Raw genomic sequence first — 24448 nt, 5'->3', positions numbered from 1 at the left:
CTGTGTTGGTCTGTGGGTACGTGCAAATCTTACAACTGTGACCTTTGATTATGAAAAAGATTCATAGTAAGCATTTAACTCATAGGGGAAAGAGAGACGACGGAACAAAGCACAAAGACTTTTTAGAAAGTCTACTGGGGACGGCATAAAGAGCTTGTTTGTTTGGGAGGCAGAACTCCAAAACAGGCTCTAAAACCCAAAGCCCTTAAAGAGATGTGGGTCAAACTCAAATAATCCTACACTTACCCATAATACCCTCAGTTTGTAACAGGTTTCTGGTTTCTTATGAAATATTTTCCATGGATCTCATAGGTAATAGGTAATCCTGCCAATAGAGGCTTTGGATCAGAAAACCCTTTTGCATGTCCTTAAACAACCCAGCTTTTAGACTGGGGACCAAAACAGGACACTTACTAAATAATAAAGTCATTTATTAACAACAAATTAACCAACATAAAGAAAACAGCAAAAGCAAGCACGAGGACTGTTGCGAAAGACGCCAACAATGGCGTGATTTTGTCAGTTTCGGAAAGAACATGTTGCTTTTTCTACGACGAGCAGATATGAAGCAACTTTAGGCAATCATCTGTGCCACGTTGCATGTGATAATAAAAGGGGAAATTACGAATCACATTGTTGGTTTAAACTGTACTGAAACAACAAGAGTACATGTTGGTGCTTTCAGTCAGCAGTCAAAGCAGCTCCAACCCTCTTGAGTAAATAATGATTCATAGGCCCGCAAGGAAGATTTTGTTCAGGTTTCGTTTGCACACCTCTACCTGGCGTGCAGTTTGCTTACCCTTTTGCCATTTCACCAGCTTACGAGAAAGAAAAATATGTGCGTCTGATGAGAAAAATGAGACAGAACCACGCTAACCAAACCAAAACAATTATCTAAAATGAAGTTAGATTGCTCCACAGAGCCTGAGGTCGCTAACAGCCACTCATCTGAAGAGAGAGATGGGTGTCTGTCTCCCGGAGACATTGGGCTGTGTTGGAACCCGTCTCGGGTATTTCTTAATCTTTTTGACGTATCAAATGTGAAATCTGGCAAATACAAAATAAACCTGACACGACTTGACAAGTTTGTTGTGAAAGGATCATGTCTTAACCTTGTTTTTACTGTATGTTTTAAAGTGAAGTTCCTTTCAGGTCAGTATTTGAAGACATAAAAAGGTTAAAATATTCCGAAGAGCACTTGTGCAACAATGTGAAGCTCCAATGAATCGACCTTCAAGTTCCTGAATCATTGCTGGAATGATTGTGATTTCATGTAACATTTAATGAGTCAGCCCGGCTGTAAACTTCCCCGCAACAGGCAGCTTCGCTTAATGGGAAGAGGCTGAAGTAGATTTATTCATTGGAACATGAATCCTTTTATTTTAAAAAAAGCAAAATCAAAATTACACACATTGAATGCTCAGTTTTAGTGCAAATTATTGATCAGTAGTGCAGTCCTGTAACATTTCTGTTCAGATCTATAGATGCTCTAACACAGACTAGCAGCTACAGTGTTTGACAGCAGATGGTACACAGTGCGGCAAACTAGTCGGGTCCATTTAGGAATGGAAACAGTACAATTAATCTCACAGTCTGTTGATCCATTGCCACAGTATTCGGCATGTCTGCCCAGCTGCCATCTTTCTTTCTTTTTTTTTCTCCTCTTCCATAAATCGTGACCCAGCATGTCTCCCCTCATGAGCCGACGTTTTTAGTCACAGACGATCCTCTCTGGTGTTCGCACGGGCAAACCGATGTCCGTGTCTTTTCCTGTTGTTCCAGTTCCCGAATGTAGTTACGGTCCACCTGTACAAACATCAGACCACCAAAGGAGTCCACTATTTCAAAGAGGACTGCAAGGACGCTCAACGCCGTTCCAATAAAATACAGTTTAAGGACTGCTGCCACCATGGTTCCCGAGGTCAAAGGACAACAGGCTGCAAAAGAAGAAGAACATGGATCAGTTTTAAAAAGGTTATTTTTAGAGATGACGAACATGGATCAGTTTTAAAAAGGTTATTTTTAGAGATGACATGTTTAGATAGACAGTCAGATTTAACTCTACTTTGATAAATAGTTCAATATAACTCTGGTCATATAGTCAGATTTAACTCTTGAGGTTAAAGGACAACTGTCTGCAAAAGAAAGTGATCCGTTTTAAAGGTTATTTAGGACTCGTCAGGATAGTTTTAAGGTGATTTACTTAAGTTTCAGTTTTAGTATACCTCTAGTTTGATGAATAGTTACATTTAACTACAGATAGATACAAAAGTTTGGTTTAAGCTCGGATAAAAGATGCTTAAAATGAACTGTAGACAGTCAGATTTAACTCTAGTTAGATGAATAGTTAAACTTTAAACTCATTTAGTCAGATTCCCGCTTCAAAAGCAACAATTGGCTGCAAAAGAGTGATCGGTTTTAAAGATTATTTGTAGTTAGGGTTTGTGATGTTGGTGTTTTATGGTGATTTTTTAAAGATCTGTGTGTTTCAAACCCTAAATAGACTGTGGGGCTTAACTATAGTTTAACTAAACTAAAATCCATCAAGTTGTAGAGTTAGATTTAACCTCACATAGTCAGATTTACCTCCAGGTGACAGTTTTAAACATCTGTCCCACATCTTCATGTTGGATTAATTATTTCACCGCATGAATGTGGTTGTTGGATTCAGTGTTAATTAATACAGAGTGTGTACAAGGAAGCTACACGGTTACACAGCGCATGAACAGGAAGGACGGAGCTGTTGGTGCATTGTCTAATCGATTATCGATTATCGCAAAAAAACAATCAAACAAGAGCTTATTTGACGTTTGAATTTTGATGCAAGACTCCTTCAAATCTTCAGCAAAGATGAAGCCTACACGACTATCTCCATTTGAAGACACTCTTCCTCTTCCACAATGAAAGTCACCGATCACAATGGTCGTTTCTATTTTCTGTAGCCTATTATATGTTTTGCATTTTTTTTCTGTGTTGTTAAAGACTTAAAACTTAAAACATGGCACACATGCGTTTGAAGAAACGATCCTGCAGGGAATCAGCTCAAACAGCGTCAGAGCACATGGCTTTAAAAACGACCAAACAAGAGACCACACGGCGAGAATAAGCTTTAAAAAACTAAAATAATTGGCTGGTTATTATATAACAAGCGATAAAAACAAATGCACGGTGTTTAACTCACCGATTCCACTTAAATCCGATGTATTTCTCTTTAGTATCCGCGGAGGTTGAAGTCTCGTTTCCAGCGACAAACCACCTCCGAGCCTCGCTGATGTTTCTCTGTAAGTAATTAGTTTCCTCCTCGTACTGGTTTAGAAAGTCTTCATCCCACTGAAGCCGTAAACCACACAGCTGCTGCCTGCCTGCCTCTGTGTGTCTGTGTCTGTGTGTGTGCGCAACAGTGAGCTGAATTATAATGCGTAAACGTGACATCACCTTATAAGCAGCTATTTCCTGAATCTGTGCACACACCGAGGGTTTCCATAGGCTAATTGCATACTCAAATAGTTACATAAGCCTGACATATTTTTAATATTTGTTCATATTTTTTTGTGTGCATTATATTTATTCATTTATATTTCCTGTGGATTTTCCTGTTTAATGCACAGCCAGCCATATTAAACATTTACTTATAGGTTGGGTCCATAAAAAGTCACTTTTTAAAGGTGCAGTGTTGAGGATTAAGAGGCGTTCAAGGACAGTATAGAGAACAGATGTCAACTACCCAAATCAACAATGGCATAAACTTTCAGCTTCTGTTTTGAAGCTTAAAAATATGCGATAAACATGTTTATTTCTGCTGTGCAGTTGGACATTTGAACATGGGGACTTATGGAGACTGACTCGTTCTGTAGCCAGCTTCGAGTGGCCGTTTCTGCATTGGCCTCTGTTCACATCCACGGATGTTGCAGCTTGAGTACAACATGACGTGACTCTATTCTTGGGTGATTATACACCGATGAAAACATATTTATGCATATTTCTGCCCTAAATATATATCTAAAAATATATCAAATACCCGGCATGTAGGCTATTAGTTGAAATGCAAACATACTCTGGTGACCAGTTGACATTTTGACCTGATGACATATTGTTATTAATCCTACTGCTAAAATGTCGCCTTTGCTCTGAGTAAGAGTCTGGTGCTTAAATGTCGCCTTTGCTCTGAGTAAGAGTCTGGTGCGTATTAAGACTAGTCTCAAAAATGACAAATATCTGGGTGTGGAGTTAAAAAGAAGTGATTTGAGTGAGCCAGATATCTGGATCCTGCTTCTCATTTCTGTTTGTTGCCAGAAGCTTGAGGTTACATTGAAAGCCACAAGCACAACACACCGAAACTCTGACATTGGCAGTCTAGTTGCATTGTTGGTAACATAGGCACCACATCTTGATCAAGAAAAGATGAATTCATAGAAATTCATTTCGTCCTGAGGCAAACATGAATGTCTGAACAATATTTAACGACAATATGTCCAATAGTTGTTGAGATATTTCACCTAAAACCGCAAAAGTCACTTTATTTATCTTTATTTATAGCAATCCATCCAATAATTGTTGAGATATTTCTGACTTGCAAAACCAACATTGCTTTCCCTAATAACCCACTGCTAGTGTAGCTAAAGGCATGGTTTACATCTGGCTCTGGGAGTTCCTGGCACGACTGCTGGATGTGATAATGTAAAGCAATGTTCTTGTCAGTTAGCCCCAATTGAAAATCATGTTGCCTACAGCCAAGAGGATTGATAGCTCAGACATGTTTTCATTTCCATATTTGGGATTTGGCCACAAGACAGTAGGGTCTTTGTTTTCCTGGTTGGGGTAATGAAGATTGTATGAACTTGTATAAACTTGTTCGAGGCCCTTCTGTAAACAGATTTTAGGGATTTCCGGTTTAATCAGGAGCCAAGCTGGAGATTCCACACTTTCCCCGTGAAAAATCCCCCCACTTAGAGGAATGAGTAGAACAAAATACCAGCGCTGTTGTCTGTCATATATCAGTCATCATGATTTCACTCCCCCTGAGGCCATTTTAAAGGAACATCCCGCTGAGGCACGAGTACAGTTCACTGAGAGGATTGTAGCACAGATGTAGGGCTAACTCTTAAAAGAAACATTTGATATGTAAGTACACATTTGAAATTGTCTGAACTTTTAAGGCAACATGATTGTAAGATATGAGTCAAAACTGTCATTTCTTTCTCAGCGTTGGCTGGATCTTACAAGAGAAAATTAAGTCATGACTTCCTGTTAGTGTTGCGAAATCAGCCGTACAGCTGGGACTTGAACCTGAAACTAATTTCTTCTATGACAGGCAGACAAAAGGTCGGATTACTCATCCACTCTCAGACTCTCCCGGTTTCATCAGAGACACTTTTAATTGTACTACTGTATAAACACTGAAGCAGACAAATAATGAGAGAAAGCACAAGACTGACTCAGAATAAGCAGATGGTGAAATGTCATGTATGAACATTTACTACTGTACTCCCTGTACTTTACTGTTGCAGCTTTAGTTACTTGTTACAAATGTAGATATTTGAGAACAAAATGTAAAAAGAGCTCATACAAAGTTGCAGTTCTGGACAAAATAGTCAGAAATTAGCTTTACCTACAACTAACTACAACGCTAAAATGTACCGCTTTTACATTAATGCATGAGTCAGATCAATCTAATGATATAATATATAATAGTACAACAGTCTAAGGGACTTGAATCTTGTGCTTGAAGTACATTCTTCTGGTAATAGTTTGAGTAACATTTTCTATGCAGGACCTCGACTTGTAATAGTATTTTTGCAGTGTGGTACAAGTACCTTTGTATATAAGTAAAGGAACTAAACTTGTACGTGGTAGTCACTTTTTGTGTGTGTGTGTGTTTCACAGTTGCTGTCAAAAGAATTGGAAACAGATTCTGATTTTCCTTCTCCAGTAAGGAAACCGCAACTAAAAAAACATTCTTAGTCAGGAAATGATAAAGGCGTTTGTGGCAATAAATCATTGAATCCACTAGATGTCAGTGTATGACAGCACTGACAGAACACTAGCTCACATGGCTTCAAGCTTGTAAATACAAATTTTTACTAGGAGGTAAAATTCAACACACAAAACAACAGAATACCCTTTTTTTTTACTGACGCATTTACTCTTATATTATATTAGACAGTATCAGTATAGGGATACTCTGAGAAGACAGGAAAAGCACAGATATTACCAATAACATTATCTATGGCTTTGTTGTATTCTTGTGTCCCAGTAAGCCATGACAACATTTACAAACGAAAGCAGCCAAATGGAATTCAGCCACCTTTAATTATTATCATCTACACCTGTGCATTTCCTGCTGTAACACGTCACACACTGTGAAATGAACTTATACTATGGTACCATATCATTGTACTTTTAATAGGCATGTTGACAAACAGAATTCATAGATTTTTATTATTTTTTTAAATTTAAATTACAATTACTGGTCTGTGCTGTGACGTCTAGCCTCCAAAACAATTAGAGCCCTAGACTAAACCAAAAGACTACCACAGCAAGCCGGGCTTACTAACTGTCTGGATAGTGCCAATTTATGAAAGAGAAACTACAGTGGTTGTAAAAACAGGAAAGGCACTATCAAGAGCCAGCGTTTTAGATGTGTGCTACTGTAGAAACGTGGCGGTTTAACTATCAGACTCCGTAGAAGAGAGCTTGCAGTGTCTGTGGATATAAAAAGGCTTAATGTAAGATCACAGAAACACAACAGTCTTAGGTGATTATACACTGATGGAAAGATGGATAGTTAGACATTGCAGAGTTGTTGTGTTGAATCACATTAGATTGTACAAGTGTACCTAAAGAAGAAGCCGGTGAATGATGGTGTATGATCCCCCTGTTTGTCATTCAGTTTGGCTAATTTAGTCTTTAAGCTCAGTTTCAGTCACTCTCCTCCTCTGCACTTCACTATTCTGAGTCTAGTTCTGTTTTGTTCACCTTTTCTGAGCCCAATTTAGTCAATAATCCCTTTTGCTTTTGTTGTTGCTCATTTTGGGGGGAAACAAAAATCTACCTTTATGAAATCTGAAACCTGCATTATTGTCTTGCTGCTTGGCATTCCTGATACATCCATTTACATGCGTTCGAATCAGCTCTGGCATTATTTGCAAATATTCTAGCCATGTTTTCATTCATTGTTGAAGTGAACATAGATTTGATAATGTGGTTGAAGTAGTAGGAGGTCGGGTCAAACTGACTTTTAGTCCGAAAACATTAACAGAACTGGACGGCATTACCTCATTAGACCCTTCTCTCCCCCGGTTAAACTTTCTAACTCCTCATTCTGGCTGGAATACCAACTTGGCAAAGTGTGTAACTGCTCCAGATCCATACACTCTGCGGGGCCTGGGTTCACTGCATGTCAATAGGTTTGAGTAATTTGATTAATTGCACAGCTAAGAGAACTCCTGCATTGCTAATTATGCCTTGTGCCAGAATCCAGTTTGAAGACATTCATTTCATTTGCATTTATTCGGTTTAATTAATTACCACAGGCACTGGTGTCCTGTTTTGTCCAGCCTTTAGTGGCATGCTTTGTACCTTAATGGTGAATGTGTATTTGACAGGGTATGCAAACCGGAGGGTGGTAGGTGGTGATGACCAAACTTAAATTCTTGTTTCAGGGCTGTTTTTATTACTCCTATAGACTCTTGCTATAGAACTAGTTTCACAGTCTGCATACTTTAATTGATCTTGATGTGTTTTACTGGTTCTACTACTACTACCTTTGTTCTGGCTTTGTGGAAGTAGGGTGTCAAATGTTGCTGTAATTGTCAAGTCCTCTGAGAAAAAATTGTGTTTTTGGATCATATGTTAAAAAAAAAAGGTTAAAAGTATAAGACCAGAAGTCCAGAATGTTGCAAAGCTTCCCGTGAGTCCTAATTTATAGTGTAGTGTAATGCTTAAAAAGAGGCCTGTGATGTATTAAAGTAGTGTTACGTGAAATTAACTCTACTGTAAATTTGCATCATCTGATGGATGATGTCTTTAGTGGCCAGTCATTAACACACACACACATACACACAAGGAGTCCTCTTACATTAGAAATGGTTACCCTTGTGTTACATCTTATGACTCTGATTTGTCTCAGCCACTCAATGAGTATCCACACTGTGCACATGACGTTCATTACGGTAAATGTAATCGAATGAGAGGAGGAAGCGTGCATAACCTGAGGACACGCACGTGAAATCAATGCCATAGATGACATGATTTTAAGGTGCTACAGCAGCAACTGTCTACACGCATCTCACCAATCCATTCAGATTATAAATGTGTGTGTTCTTGATACTAAAATAAAAAAAAAAATTAAAAAAAATCCTGATCTGTTATCTTCAGTGTGTGGGTGTGGGGTTTCCGTTACCATGTGTTAATGATGAGCTGTAAGTGGGGAACTTACTAGAGCCTCGGATGGCAGGCTAAGAGGATTTTCCATCTTAACGTCTCACCAACTGTCACAAACAGTCAGTCACCTGGAGGTGATCCCTTTGAGAAGAGTGACAGCCCACATGATGTGTGGAGGGAAATCCTTTCCACTCGTTGCAAAAGTTTCACACAAAATAAGAAAATTCAGCACATTGCATACACTAAAGAAACGAGTTAACATCCCGATGTCAAAAACAAGATTGCAGACTCTCATTTTAAAATGTTCTGATTATGTAACAGCCTGGCACTTTGGTGCAAGCTTCTCTCAGCAGCTTCAACGTACAAATACGTGCTGTGTTAGATTGCGGCTTCAACCTTGGCCTCTGACTTTCTTCTTCTTTTTTTTTTTTTTAGGAAATGGAGTGCTTGCACCAGAGTTTATTTTCATTTCATTGGATGTTGTTTGGCTCCGGTTTTACTCAGCTATGCGACAGAAACCCAACATTTTCTGCAAGGCTTGCACAAAGCATAGGAGGCCAAACAAATCGTAACCCCTGCATCCTGGTGTGAGGGGAGCTAAATTTATCATTCAAGTCCAGACTTATAACACATTTCCATAAATGCTTTGTGTGCTGTATGTGTTTGGTTTTTAGTTAGAAGCACGCTGAGACAGATAAACACACCGCAGCGATGATGTTACTGTACAAATGTGCTGTTCCCTTCGCAAAGCTCGTCTCCTGTCCTGTTCATTCTAATTCTGAAATCCTCTTTGTGTGAAAGCGCTGTGGTGCCACTGATAGAAAGCGGGATTAAGACATAGAGAGCACTCAGCAGGACAGTGCCACTCGCTCCATTCAACTCGCAGAGAAAAAACGCTCAGGGGCAATGACTGCTTTATCCCACGTATAAGTACAGTACGGGACTGTGCTGTGCTCTGTCTACCCTGTGCCTTCATGACAGGAATATCTCCAGGAACATTTCAAAGACATCAGCACAACGGCCTCTCCACAACAACGCTCTTCTGCTGGCATCATTTCCACGGCGACACCCTCTCAGTGGGAGAATCTCCTAGGTGACGCCCTCTATTGACACGCCTAGAGGTGGCTGGTGCCTTTTTGTAGGCAGGTGCATCCTGAGCAGGGGCAGACGGAGTAGCCTGACACTGGCAGGTTTTTTTTTCTGTTTGGGAACACCTGGAGGGCACCGTTGGAGTTAAAAGAGCAGACACAGGAATTCAGATAAGAATATTTAGAGACAAATGAAGAGTTTGCATTTGTTTTGAAATTTGTAACTTTTAACCAAACTTGGGTTATGAAGTTCATCCAAAATCAGGGTTTCCAGAAACCTCCTCTTTGGACCCTGATGTAACCAGCACCTGTTTGGATATTTTCACTGACTTAAAAGCAAGCAACTGTTGAGAAGCTGCACAGCAGTGCAAAAGGGCCACTGGATTTTTTTTAGAGACTGACCTTGGACGGACCATGGAGGGGTATGGTTATGAGCACTTTGGTGCAGATGGTGCGAAGGAGAGCCAGCAGGTGGATTATCGGAGAATTGTGGGAGACACTCAGCCTCCACGTACAAGTGTTTCATTTCGGGAAGGTGAACATTATGTCCGGCAAACCTCACATGGACATGAAACTGCAGCCCAAAGATACAGCGCCACACGCATCCAAGCTGGTCTAGGCCCAGAGAGGTGAGTTGCTGGGGAAGTATATGGACAACGAGCCACCTTTAGGTATAACTCAAGCATAGTATTTAAATCAAAAGACATCTGTTTGTTCTACTATCGTCACAGATTGTATCAGGAATTGGTTTTGTAGCCATTTGTCTGCTTCAGGATTAACTTCTGACCAGCAAGTGTCAGAGTTCTTGAGAAATTGAAGACTGAGATTCAGTTTTCCCTCAAGTACAAAAGCAAGAACGCTTGCCAGCTTACACTGGCTTCACCTTCATAAGGCTGCACATGTAAATCAACTTCATGACCACGGGTCAGTTTACACATCCACACACACACTTACATTTAGATCAGTTTGCAAATGCCCATGAGGTTGAATCCCATGCTTTGAAAGATACACTCCATTTTGGAGTTGTTTGAAGGCTCCGTGGATCAAACTTTTGAACTCATGAACAGATGCTAAAACCACAAAACGAGGTTTGTTTTGAGTCGTTGTCAGGTGCTATTTTTAACGAGGCCCTTGTGCCCCCCTCGTGCGCGCACCGACAAACCTTCAGTGCAACATCAAGGCAGGAATGAGCAGCATGCTGCGGGGAGGATAAACAAGGCTTGGATCAAGTGCTCAGAATAGCTGCAGTGCATAAAAGAACCACTGACCCATATCTGCAATGACCCATATTTAATTTGACACAAACACAGAGTGGGAAAACAGACCCCCCCGCCCCCCCGAGTCACTTCAGCAGACATATCCAGGAACCTAAGATTAATATAGAACAAGAGAGGATAGTGAAGCACATTGGGTTACAGGGAAGACCACATGGTTCTCTATTGTACTCAATATCTTAACTGTAATGTAATCTCTGCAAGACATAATCAATATGCAACACAATACAATATCACACAAAAGTTCTGCATCTCTAGGTTCACTTGCCGGTGGCAAATTTCCACTCTGAATCATAATCCCTAACTTCTGACGGAGGGATATGCAGTTGTTTCATTATGCCATCTTTAATAGCCCCATTACAAATCCAAGATATTATGCAGGATTATTTGACTATTGTGCTTGAAGCAAGGCCTTAAATGTAGAGAAACTCTTAAGTTATGTCCTTCCTTTGAATGCATCATGCTCGCAGGCCATTATGTTGAAATATTCCTGGATTTAGAGTGTGTGTTATGTAACACTGACACTTTGGGGCTAGATTCTCTCAGCAGCGTCATACAAGCACATGCCAGTATAGCCACTTCTGCACTACAGAGACAGTGAATTTGAGCCACATCAAGATTTTGTGCTCCTTTACATAACAATAGGGACTGATATGTGAGAAGCTGCCACAGGAGACATTTCCTGAAGTCAACCTAAGCTACGGTCCGTTACATGCGGCTTCCTCTCCGCGCTCCTTTGCAACTGATCATGTGAATAAAATGTGGTCGCTGCCTCCTTTTCAGTACACTTAATTCAGTTTCAGTTGATTAACATGTGACCGAAATTCAGACAAAGCTGCCTAAATGCAACGTGACGTGTCTCTGAGTTGAGGAACATTAAGGCATGAAAGTTTGTATTTTAGGAAGGTAATAAATTCACCAACATGTATTTGACAATAGGTTTGAGTGAGCTGTTCAGCCACATGACTCCCTACTGAAAAGGGGTAAAGGTAATGCATGTGCACTGTCAAGGAATGCCATTCAACCATGTGCATCTAACTCTGCTAAACACTGTATCCGCACTGTTACACATGTTCAACAAACAATATGTGAGGATGTATTCCAATAATATTTTGCTCTGACTTTGTCGGTACACTAACCACCCCTAGATTTGATCAACACTACAAAAAATAAAAGGCTAAAAGACTAAAGCACAACAGTTTAGATCCTTTTACTTTGGCATATCTAGCAAATAAAAGAGTGTAAAAGCCCTTTTTACATGGATTTTACCTGAAATACAACCACACACACACACACACACACACACACACACACACACACACACACACACACACACAAAGGGCTCATATGCAAATGGGATGACAGTGCTAGTATTTCATAATAATATATGTAGATTTTTAATCCCAGTAATCGAGGATAAAGATGTTTAGTGGAATATAGTTGCTTTAAAGGTTAAAGGACATGCCATTCAAACCATGTACTCTGCCTAAACACTGCACTGTTAGGTGTGCTCAGCAAACAACACATGAGGATGTATTGCAATAATATTTTTGCTCCGAATCTTTCAGTACACCAACAAACCCCAAATTTTATGAACAATACAAAAAAAAAGTATAAATAGACTTAAAAGTGTAAGAGAAGGAAGGATATGTAGCTATATCTGTGCGAAATATTGCACAGTTCACTGTTACTACTGGTCCTATTTAACTGTTATTTATTTCAAAACTAAATTATCTCATATCTCACTGTTACCTGACTGCTACTTGTTTTTGATTTTTTACTGTTACTGGTTCTATTTAACTGTTATTTATACATGTGTATATAGTGTGTATATATTGTTTAATATAGGATATTGTATAGGGTATATTGTTAAGGTTTTGTTTTCCTGCTATCACTAACCGTTTGGGAGCTGCGGTAACAAAAAACAATAAAGTACACTTTCTGATTCTGATATACAATAATAAAAAATAAAATACCTAAATGTGCATCCTTAATCAGAGAATGAGTCAACAAAAGTTGCCTTTTATACGTCCACACCCAAATATCTACCCTTATTTCAGTATGGTTGCACATACTGTTGGTTGAATATATGACAATGCAAAAATGTTATAATATAATATATGTGCATTTTTTTAAGGAGTGCAGTGGAGTCTGCAGTGGAGGTGGCTTTGCTTGTGACAAACCAGTTTGCCAGCATTTCTCTAGTGAAACTTCCTCATCAATGACTCCAGCCACACACTTTCTTTTTTTTTAACCCCTTTGGCACCACACTTCTGGTCCTCTTATCCCCCCCTCTCCCCGGTGACACCACATGCAGCAGGATCAGGATCTGGATCTGGATCCATGGGGGTTAAACACGCCTCTGTGAGGAGAGAGGGGATGTGACGCTGCTGCCGCCGCTATAGTACATAACAGCAACACGCACTTGTCTGTCTGCTGCTGCGACAGGCAATCACTTCTGATTCAGTTTGCTAAGACCTTATTTTATTTTTTTATTTTTTACATCTCGGAGCCACCGCTTCTTTTTCGAGTTTGCTCTTCAAGGTAGAAGGAATTTGTTCTTGTTTCTTTATTTATTTCTGATTTGTTGTAGCTTCACAGCTGGAAAGTTGCATCCCTTCCGGTCAACGTGGGCATCTGCTCCCCCCTGTTTTTTTAAGGTAGCTAGCTAACGTTACTCGGTCTAGGGAAGGAAAAAGGTGTTGGGACTTCATTGATATATTTAAAAAAAGCTGGCTACATGTTTAATGGTTAAGCTTTTGCTTTGAAGCCTCAGGTGCGTTTATTTTTACCCCCTCTAGGTGCATGCACGCTAATGCTAAATGCTAGCGGTCTCTGCTTTCCCCACATGTCTGGTAGTCTAACGCAGACTGGACACAGCTCATGTCCGCTTAAAGTTCACCCTATGCGGACACATTAGTGGATTATTAACGCATCTGCACTTCAGTCTGGTCGTCGTTTAATGTTATTGTAGCATTAATGTCTATTTTATTAATACCTATCCTTATTTAAGGGTGTTTCTAATGAGCTAACGTCCGCGACATCATGTGTAACTTGTATCAGACGCATTAAATTAGGAAAAAAAACAAATTCCCATGTGTTAAATATGTGAATAACTGTTTTTTATTTATTTAATAATCAACAGCTGGCTGTTTTTATAACGATTAACAGCTAACGGTTTGCTAATTTAACGGTTGGCAGTTAACTGAATTAGTTGTCATGGCGACTGCGTAAAAATATATTATGTGTGTGTGTGTTGTGGTTAAATTTAAAAATGTATTCCCCTTTAAACTTGTTAAACTGTAAAAACTTTAAATGTACCCATATGGTACACACTCCCTAAATATGCTGCTGATAATATTTAGATATTGTCATATCATGCACGAACAGGCTTGTTGGCTGGCGACTCCGAGTTACGCCTGAACGCAGCACCAGACTCCCCTTTAAAACTCAACTAAAATAATTTTATTTCTGTTATTAGAAAGGTTTTGTATAAACTATAGCACTGGTTTTAAGCTCATAGTGTATATAAAGAGCTACTCCTGAATTCGGCTTATATTAAACCCTCAAAACATGATCAATATATGAACATTTTTAGCTTTTTACGCACTATATTCCCCCTAAAATGCGTCTGGTTTGGCTAGAAATGTGAACCAATTTTTCCACTCGTGGTTAACAAGGTATGGTGATGGGTGCGCGGATGTTAACGTGGCTACAGTGATGTAATTAGATATTGTCATATCATGCACGAACAGGCTTGTTGGCGAAAGTCCGAGTTACGCCTGAACGCAGCACCAGACTCCCCTTTAAAACTCAACTAAAATAAGGTTATCTCTGTTATTAGAAAGGTTTTGTATAAACTACAGCATATTTTCACCTCATGGTGTATATAAAGAGCTTCTCCTAAATTCGGCTTATATTAAACCCTCAAAACGTGAGTTATTATGTTTAAATTTGAGCTTTTTACGCAGTATATTCCCCCTAAAATGCGTCTGGTTTGTCTGGAAATGTGAACCAATGTTTTCACTCGTGGTTAACAAGGTATGGTGATGGCTGCGTGGATGCTAACGTGGCTAAAGTGATGTAACACCAGCATGACTGCGTTGCAGCCTCGCTGTATAAACAAAGATGTCTGAATGTAGCATATTTTGTTTACGTGGTGGTGTGCGCAGCTAGTGTTTGCTACGTACTGCTGGTCACCAGGCTGGTAAATACACTTAAACAGCCAAGACATTTTTATGGAGAATATTTTTAATATGCGTCTGCATTACAGGCATCCCTCGTTTTAACAGCGTGCAGCTGTAGTGGCACAGTTAATATGTTAGTGGGTCACCCGGCCATGGTTTGCTTCACACGCGGTTGTGTGTGGGACTGCTGCACTGTTATGGCTTATGCACTGTTTTTCTTTTTTTTTTATGCATCTTAAATTATGCTTTTTAATATTTTTGTAATGCATAGACAACAAAATCTCTCCTAGTGCATAAAACCACATGATTCATACAGTCATGTGTTGGTGTTTCTTCCAGTTTATGTATGTTTAATTACATAAAATTTAGATGTTTGTTTCCATGTTTTTGTTTTTGCATCTTGCACCTGCAGCACAGGCGCACTAACCTCCCTGCAACCAGCCGGGGGAAATGTTGATGTTGCTATGGTTATGTCTTCCTGTGAGAAGGTCACCAAAGCTCTGCCTGCAGAGTGGATGTCTTGTGTTCTCGTAGAGCATCCTTCTGCCTTTTTTTTAAATCAGAGTCCTGCACAGTTGATTGAAGTTTCCCCTCCTGTTTCTCATTTTGCAGCATGGCGGATTACCTAATCAGCGGTGGCACAGGCTATGTCCCTGAAGACGGACTCTCGGCTCAGCAGCTCTTCTCGATTGGAGATGGCCTTACATACAAGTGAGTTGAATCCCCAGACTTTGCTTTTTTCTCTTCTTCTGAAAATCTTTAGTTAAGTAATGAAATTCATTCAAAGTAAGGTCTCCTAATTTTTTATTTTTTTAAAACCTCACCTTCCGCGCAATGGTGGGTGAAGTGTAAACGCAGCAGTTCTTTGTAATGGCCAACACATTTTGAACCAGCAGATCTGACCAACAGTGCGTTGTCTCCGATGGTCATACGGCTGAAGAGCTATGCTCTAAAGGAGATGGGTTGACTTACAAGTGAGTAAAACAGTCCTCTTCAAAACTGTTTTGAAATTGTGCTGTTACGAATCCTCTGTCTATACGAATAGTGAAATCATAAAAGGGAGAAGCAAATGACTGTCCTTCTCATGCAGCTTTACTTTGACTGAATCAAACCATGCCAAAATATCAATCCGGTTGTCGATGAAAGTGCATGTATGCTGAGTGTAAACGAAGGGCTTGTTGGCAACGCTCAACCTGATCTTAGTCATGGGGATCCAATTTGCTTCCTGTGGACATAACTGCATTATTAACTTGAACTAACCATCGAAGTGCACGACCTGTCCTGTCAATGCAACACGCGTGACAGAACAGCTCGCCACTTTCTCACCCAAAACTAGTAGCGATCAAGTCACGTCAACTCCTCAATTGGCTCTGGTAAGCATTCTCGTGACAAACGGGAATCCATTCATGAACTTCATGATTGTCTTCCCTAATCCATGTAGTGACCCTTTTTTATTTTCTTAGTCATAAATGGCATAAGCAAAGCATTGTGCCTGAATTGTAGTGGTACACTGAGACGCATGCCGTTCTCTCTTCCATCACACTGCTTCACCTTTTTGAATATGTTTCCCTCAGGCTCTGACAACCACTACAATCAATGCTTAAGAAGCCCTCTCAGCATTCCCCGAAAGACCATTAGTTAATGTATTAGTCTGCATGATATATGGTAGTCCATACTGCATCTCCGTCCGCACAACAAAACCATAGTTTGAAGGATGTATCCACGAGTTTCCTTTACAGATGCTAACTGAATAGGAAACGTAATGGTGTCCGCGTGTGATTGAATGACCCCTCGGCACTGTAATGAGCTACATCACGACCAAAGGGAGGTCTGCGCACATGACGGCTTGAATTGACATCATGTGCATTGCAGGAGGAATCGGGGTGGGTGGGGTTGTTTTACAATGAAAGTCGGCATCATTCTTGTGGAGCTTGTCGAGCCATTTGTTGAACGCTCATTCATAACTCAAGTGTTACAAATATAGATGATAACTGAAACGTTTCGACCTCTACTGCTAGATTTCTTTGAAGATTTCTTTTCTCTGCATGTCTTTTTGATTTAAATCGAATCATCCCCAATCAACGCTTGTGCGTTCCACTACTAATGCACTTAACAGGTACTGGATCTAAAAATAGAATAAGTTTAGCATCTTTTTTACTTTTTCTTTATTATCCTCAGGAAGTAGATGTAATTAAACACACCCAGAGTGAGTGAGATACAAACACAGGAAGACAGAAACAGCTTGGTGAGAGTAACAGCTTCCTCCTTGATTGTGACCTTCAACCACATGCCGAAATCATCGTCTTGGGTGTGATCGTGAACACTCTGAATCAGATCTGCTTAAGAACCTTATATATTTCTGTCAACACTCACTGAAACAGCCTAGGAAGTGAAGATACACCAGTGTTTCTGACTGAATAGACAGAGATGGGTAAATTGGATTCCTTGCCCTTTTAATTACACCGTCTGAGGCAAAGTGATGAACTGTGTTTTATACACCGAGATATTGTAAACGTGCTCCAACAAAAGATCCCTGTAATCGAGGTTTAAAGTGGGCCGCATTCTCACAAGTCCTAGGCGGCACCGTTTAGTCTGTCTTACCTTTTTGAGCCTTCGGGGCACATTATATGGAAACTCAGACCAACCTGTTTTGAATCCTGATTTTAATGTTAACCACAGCTGGCACACATTAGTTATGACAGAGCTACTGTAGCTAATTAATTCCTTATGATAACTGTAGTGTAATAATAGTCTTCTGTCAGTGTCTTTTTCATACAAGCCAGACATACAGATGTTACTCATTGAGATTCACCCTGCTCCATTTCCAAAACACTGGGCAGCATGCACTCAGATGTTTTGATGTTTTCTTTGGGTGTGGGCATACTATGACGTAGATTTTCCTGCATTTAAAGGCCAGACGAGGGGAAAAAGAGGCGCTCGTGCACAAGCAGTTGTGGCCTTTCGGTTGTACTTCGAAAAACAACTCCCGCTTAGCGTCGTGCATTTGTCTACATTTAACATTCAAATCTAAACCATAATAAGGCATCACCATGCCAGTGTTTTCTTTACAATTCAAAGCCAGACACACAATGAGCTCTGGAGTGGAGCTGACCCCGAGTCAAGTAGGTGCAGCCTGTGTGCTGTAGCTGAGGTTTGTGGCTGCTGTTAAATGCTAGCAGATGTGTGCTGGGCTTCGTTACCGTCCCGACACTGATGTCTGCGGGTGTGTTTGGACTCTAAAAGTCGAGGGGAAAACAAGCAGGACTCCTCCCTGGACGTGTCGCATCTGGTGCAACTATTTCAGACCTTCCTGTCTCCCACCCCCCACCCACTCACAATGAGGCAGCAGAAATCTGTCAGCCCATCAACCTTCACTCTCAACTCTCCCATGTAGATTCTTCCACACATCCACCCGTATTGCTCACATACTCTTACACACGGCACACAAAATCCTCCTCTTATTCCTTCCCCGTCTGTCCACTGCTTGTTTTCACACCCATCTGCACAAACCACGAAACGCAGGTTGTCCGGGTTTGGAAAACAAACACACCAATTCCCGTGTCTAGCTCTTGCTCCACCACTTCATCTCCTTCTGCCTCTCATTGTGTTTACGCAGGCCGAGAGCTGAAAGAGGTCAACTGTAGCTTTTCTTCACCAAGTACAGGACACACACTTCACTCAGTGTCTGTACTCAGCCACCACACCACTTGACAATGTTCTGGGAGACGTGACGAGACCTAAAAGTGTGTCCCAACAATACACCGCAGGCTGTAAACTGTGGCAGACTAATTAAAAGTCTAACAATTAACTATTTAATTCAAAGGTTGATTGAAACTCTTTGATATGATTTCATCTGTTTTTACATGTTCTTATTTAAAAGTAATCCTGTTTTAATTGTTTTTCAATCCGTTGAATATTTCTACTCTTGTGTGGAGATATTTTGCATATTTTTTTTTAAAATGGATGACAAGTTTAAACACAATGTTTGTGTGGAAGCTTTTAAACCTCACAGCCGCGCCGAGTTGGATTATCCTCTTACTTTGCATTTTGTTTCTGTCTTCCAGTGACTTCCTGATCTTACCCGGCTTCATCGATTTCACCTCAGACGAAGTGGTGAGTACGCACACGCGTGAGGAAGATATTTGAGAGTTCAAGAATGAAGCGTGGAGGGTTTGTTGTCACATCTGAGCGGAGACATTTCCAGGTATACTAAAGAACGAGCCATTGATTTCTTCAGTTTCTTCCACATCGTGACAGTTGAACAATGTGGCAGTGTCAGCAGACAGCGCATTCTTTGGCACAGACCATCACCCCTATTACAGTAAAAACCCTCTCAACTCCAGACTCGGCCTCATTTTTTTAAGAATCGCAGCACTTACAAAACAAGTCTTGTTTAAAACCGTCTGCATAATTTCTTCTCTCCTCGCCACGCTGCTATTTTTACCCGATGTGGTCACCCACTGGCTGCTCCCTCACCCCATGTGTTTACATTTGTGTCTGCTCGGTTGCTCATCCACCTCTCTCGGCAGATGACGGAGAGAGTTAATCTCAAGGCTTTAGATGAAATCCCTTTCTTTCTGCTTTGTCCATCTGAGGGGGGCTTTAATTTTAATTGATATCTCTAATCTCTCCCCATTGCCTCCAGAGTTAAAAAAGAGAGCTCTCGTTCCTGTGCGAGATGCTTGTCTGCCTCGCCATGTTGTCATGGGTTAGCTGTCTCCACAGAGTCTTGGTCCTTGCCCTAGTTTTTTTTACCAGCATAGTGGGTCTATTCAGGCTTGAATAACACAAATGCTTCCACGTTTGGCCTGAGTCGCAACTTTAAAATGGAGTCGTCTATGTTCACACAGCAGCTCAGTAGATCGGACTGAAATCCATGAGATACTTTCAGCTTTTTGCGCACGTGTAAGGTGTGAGAAACACGAAGAGGGAGGCCACATGTGTGCGGAGCTGTTGTGGGAAATTCTTCAGGGCCCGCGATGTTCTCTCTTAACTCTCAGTTGAATTTAGCACGTCGGTGCAGTTGTGCTCTCTAAATGGAGAAGTGGTGTTACCTTCACCATGAACCCCCCTGAGAAAAGCCTCCGCGGTTTACGTCTGTCCCAGATAAGACGGTTCCCAAGTGCGAGGAATGCTGTTATTTTCACACGGCTGAAGATAACACAAAATCTGGTGCTAGGCTGTCGTGGGAATCATGAAGTGAAATGTGGCTGTTTTTGAGATACAGAGAATATGGATCTTTTTTCCATTTTCTGTTCCTGAAAAGGAGTTCTTTTGATGAACCGCGCTTTTCATTTCATATCACAGAAAAACACCTAAAATTATGCACATTTTAAATTAAGAAACGGCTCTTAAAAATGTACACCAAGTCTGCTTAAATTGGCCTTGTGGGCTTCCTGTCGTTTGAGGTTGAAGGCCAGTATTAACCTCTTGGTAGTGCAGCAGCATCTTGCATCTGCCAGGTTTAGTCTGCCCCCTGGTGGCTGATGTGCAAAATAACAGAAACAAAGTCCTCATTAAAAATGTGCATTCCCCCTTCTTTCTTTCTTTCTTTTTTTTTGTCATCTGTCAGGACCTGACATCAGCACTGACCAGGAAGATCACATTGAAGACCCCTCTCATCTCCTCCCCCATGGACACGGTCACAGAGTCAGCCATGGCGATTGCAATGGCGGTAAGACACTGCTTCACCAAAAAAGTGCTGAAATATTGACTTTAAAAAAATATATATATTGCCCAATTCTAACATAATCTTGTTTTTGTTTTTTTAGCTTATGGGAGGCATTGGCATCATTCACCATAACTGCACACCAGAATTTCAAGCCAATGAGGTCCGCAAGGTTAAGGTATGATCATCCTTCATGTGTACAAAGACCTATCGTCAAAATCTTCTTTGTGTTTGATGTTGTTGTAGTAGTAGTAGTAGTAGTAGTAGTAGTAGTAGTAGTAGATATTGTTGTGTTAACTGTTTTGTTGATGTCCTCATCGTTGCACACTTGCATGTCCCAACACCTGACCCAGCTCTCGCATGAACCACAGCCTTGACCTCTCTTGTCATCTTGTCTCTATATAGGTTTCGGTAAATGTCTTCCATCTGTGTGAGGTGTTTTCTGTGTGTTTTGGGTTTTTGTGTGTGTGTGTGTGTGTTTTTACATATTAATGTTATGTTTGTGTGTTTTTGGTTTTGAGTGTGTTTTTGTATATTCATGTTTATTCATGTCCTGCGTGTGGCGTTTGGTTTTCTGCTGCTTCGCACACATAAAAAGAGAGAAAATTCTATAGTAATAATTATTATGTTTGGTTTCTTTTGCTTTCCAGAGGTTTGAGCAGGGTTTTATCACAGACCCGGTGGTGATGAGTCCGCGCCACACAGTCGGGGATGTGTTCGAGGCCAAAGTAAGACATGGCTTCTCTGGTATTCCTGTCACAGAGACAGGCAAAATGGGCAGCAAACTGGTGGGCATCGTCACCTCCAGAGATATCGACTTCCTTTCTGAGAAAGACCACAACAAACCTCTGGAGGAGGTGTGTATTTCTTCTGAATGGACAGTATGTCAGTCAGTTTTTACGTTTTGATCATTCTCACATTAAAATTATTCTCATTATCTCCAAGGCTATGACGAAGAGAGAGGAGCTGGTAGTGGCCCCAGCCGGTGTTACACTGAAAGAAGCCAACGATATTCTGCAGCGCAGTAAAAAAGGTGAAAGTTCACGCGTGACATCAGCAGTTTCTAGTCGGGTTTGGGTCTCTTGTGTGGTTTGAATAACCTCAACTTCCACTTCCTCCTGTGCCCAGGCAAGCTTCCCATCGTAAATAACAACGACGAGCTGGTGGCCATCATTGCCAGGACAGATCTGAAGAAGAACAGGGACTACCCGCTGGCCTCCAAAGACTCGCGCAAACAGCTGCTGTGTGGCGCCGCCATCGGCACCAGGGAGGACGAATGCTTGGATTCTGGTCGATAAATGTCTGAGAACGCTTGGAAACCAAAGTTGGGGGGATTTGTTCGAGCACATGTTGCTTAAAAGTACATAAATGTGTTTGTAATCAGTTCCCCTGATAAACAGGAAATGTGGTAATGTTGTAGACCAACAGTGTTGTACTAAAATCATGACTGTTTTTGCGTCTCCAGGACTCTTCACAGGGCAACTCGGTGTATCAAATCAACATGATAAATTATATTAAACAGAAATATCCGGACTTGCAAGTGGCAGGAGGAAATGGTGAGTCTGCTGCCTCTGTGATTTTTGTACACCGCTTTCTTTATACTGGCTTGGCCTGAACATTTTTATTGTATTCTCCCTCACCTACAGTTGTTACAGCAGCCCAGGCCAAGAATCTGATCGATGCCGGTGTCGATGCTCTGAGAGTCGGCATGGGCTGCGGCTCCATCTGCATCACACAGGAAGGTATGTGTCTCTTAAGCCGACGTGCTACACGTTAACACATAACTGCCAGCTGTACTCCTTCGTAATCTGGCTGCTACACTGAGACAAAAGGCTATCAGTTGCCAACAGTAACAAATACCCTGAGACCACTCCTAGTTGTCATGGAGATCTGCCAAGGCCCCATTCTGGGTTGCCATGGGGACCGGCCTCTCATGCTCAGACTGGGTCACGTTCAACAATCCAAGAACATACCAGACGTGTTAGGCCTGATAATATCTCACAAGGGTCACAAGTGCAAATATATTTATTTTTTACAAGATGATTATTTTATTTGGCGTGTTTCCATGGCAATCATGGTTTGATATGTTTTCACGCCCTCTAGTCATGGCGTGCGGGCGGCCCCAGGGGACATCGGTGTACAAGGTTGCAGAGTACGCCAGGCGCTTCGGGGTGCCAGTCATTGCTGACGGCGGCATTCAGACCGTGGGCCATGTGGTGAAGGCTCTGTCTCTTGGAGCGTCGACCGGTGAGATTTGAAAGATTCGAACACGCAGGAATGTGGACTGGATCCGTGTAATGGTCGTATTTCATGCAGCTTGTTGATACAGCTTGAATCCAGTCTTCGTAACAACAAAGCAGTTTATCACAGCAGTGAGGATGTTGGATTGGGTAATAAAAAAATATTTCTCTCTCTCTCTCCCACTCCAGTTATGATGGGCTCGTTGCTAGCGGCAACCACCGAGGCTCCAGGGGAGTACTTCTTCTCAGATGGCGTGCGGCTGAAAAAGTACCGCGGTATGGGCTCCCTGGACGCTATGGAGAAGAGCACCAGCAGCCAGAAACGCTATTTCAGGTACGAGGGAAGCTAAAAGCCAAATTCCATGAGCAGCTTTTTATAATGCGAATGAGTCCATCCGAGGAATATTGATTAATGTGTCTCCACAGTGAGGGCGACAAGGTGAAGGTAGCCCAAGGCGTGTCAGGCTCGGTCCAGGACAAGGGCTCCATCCACAAGTTTGTACCTTACCTGATAGCTGGTATCCAACATGGCTGCCAGGACATCGGGGCCAAGAGTCTGTCTGTTCTCCGGTGAGTAGTTTGTGTGTGAGTTACTAGTCATAACACAGACGTTATATTATATTTCACAACGTGTCTGTCCTCTCTCAGTTCCATGATGTATTCTGGAGAGCTGAAATTCGAGAAGAGGACCATGTCTGCACAGGTGGAGGGAGGAGTTCATGGTCTCCATTCGTAAGTGTAAAAACAAACACAAACACACGACTTTGCTACATGAAATCATCTTTGGATACTTGCCGTAACACTTAATAGAGAACACTTTATTCTGGAACAAAATGTAATCTGTTAGTTGTACTTCCATAAATATCAGTCTTCTGAAAGATCGTGCACAAACTTACTGTCAACTCCAAAAAGTTGAGTTCTAAATCACAGTCGGTGTTAAAAGAAATTAGGACAGACTTGTAACAAAAGTGAGAGCAGGATATTTAATCTGCCACTTCCTGAAGCAGGAATAGGAACTCTAAAATTGTGCTTTTTTTTTTTTTTTTTTTTTTTTTTTTTTTTTGACTCATAGATGATCATTATGTTGCCAAGAAACAGCTTGGCTCCAATTATTGTACTTCCTGTTAGAAAACACTGCAAGAACTTGCAGCTGCAACAAAAAAGAGACAATGCAGCAAAGAGATTTATACTTCCCGTTATTATTATTGGCTCGACGAGCAGGAAGATTAGAAGTTTTTACTCTTGTGCAGATGCAATTTGGCAATCAGCCAAAAACCATAAAAAAAACCTGTATGTATCAGTTGATGAAATGTGCTGAGCACTTTGCGTTTAATTTTAGACACTGATTACTCTGATTTTTCTCTCCCTCCACAGTTATGAGAAGCGGCTTTACTGAGCGGTGGGCACAGGGTGCGGATCAGCAGTGCACGTTGACATACCCAATCTAACAGTGACCAAATGTTAAAACCGCCACTTCTGCTAAAAAAACAAACAAAAAAAACGCACCACCAACAACTACACCCTCTCTGCCCTCCCCTCTGCATCGTATCCACCACGTTCCTCACTCTCTCTCCGATCCAAGCCAGCTGCTTTTGGGGAAGGAAAGAGG

General features: G+C 41.2%; 1 protein-coding gene across 1 annotated transcript; it reads left to right on the top strand.

Annotated features, from left to right (window-relative positions):
• The first annotated feature begins 9619 nt into the window (after positions 1 to 9619).
• LOC104918784 (inosine-5'-monophosphate dehydrogenase 1b) lies at positions 9620 to 24335 on the top strand. The gene is given in 16 exon segments (XM_027272034.1): positions 9620 to 10099; positions 15544 to 15642; positions 15825 to 15905; positions 18996 to 19044; positions 20504 to 20605; positions 20703 to 20777; positions 21250 to 21456; positions 21545 to 21632; positions 21728 to 21899; positions 22028 to 22155; positions 22246 to 22341; positions 22703 to 22846; positions 23029 to 23173; positions 23266 to 23409; positions 23488 to 23571; positions 24214 to 24335. Coding segments are annotated over 16 exon segments (1851 nt in total). The 5' UTR covers positions 9620 to 9884; the 3' UTR covers positions 24236 to 24335.
• Positions 24336 to 24448: the final 113 nt, after the last annotated feature.

This window comes from Larimichthys crocea, chromosome XX (assembly GCF_000972845.2).
Source record: "Larimichthys crocea isolate SSNF chromosome XX, L_crocea_2.0, whole genome shotgun sequence".
Taxonomy (NCBI): Eukaryota; Metazoa; Chordata; class Actinopteri; family Sciaenidae; genus Larimichthys; species Larimichthys crocea.
This window is presented reverse-complemented; position numbering and strand designations above follow the sequence as displayed.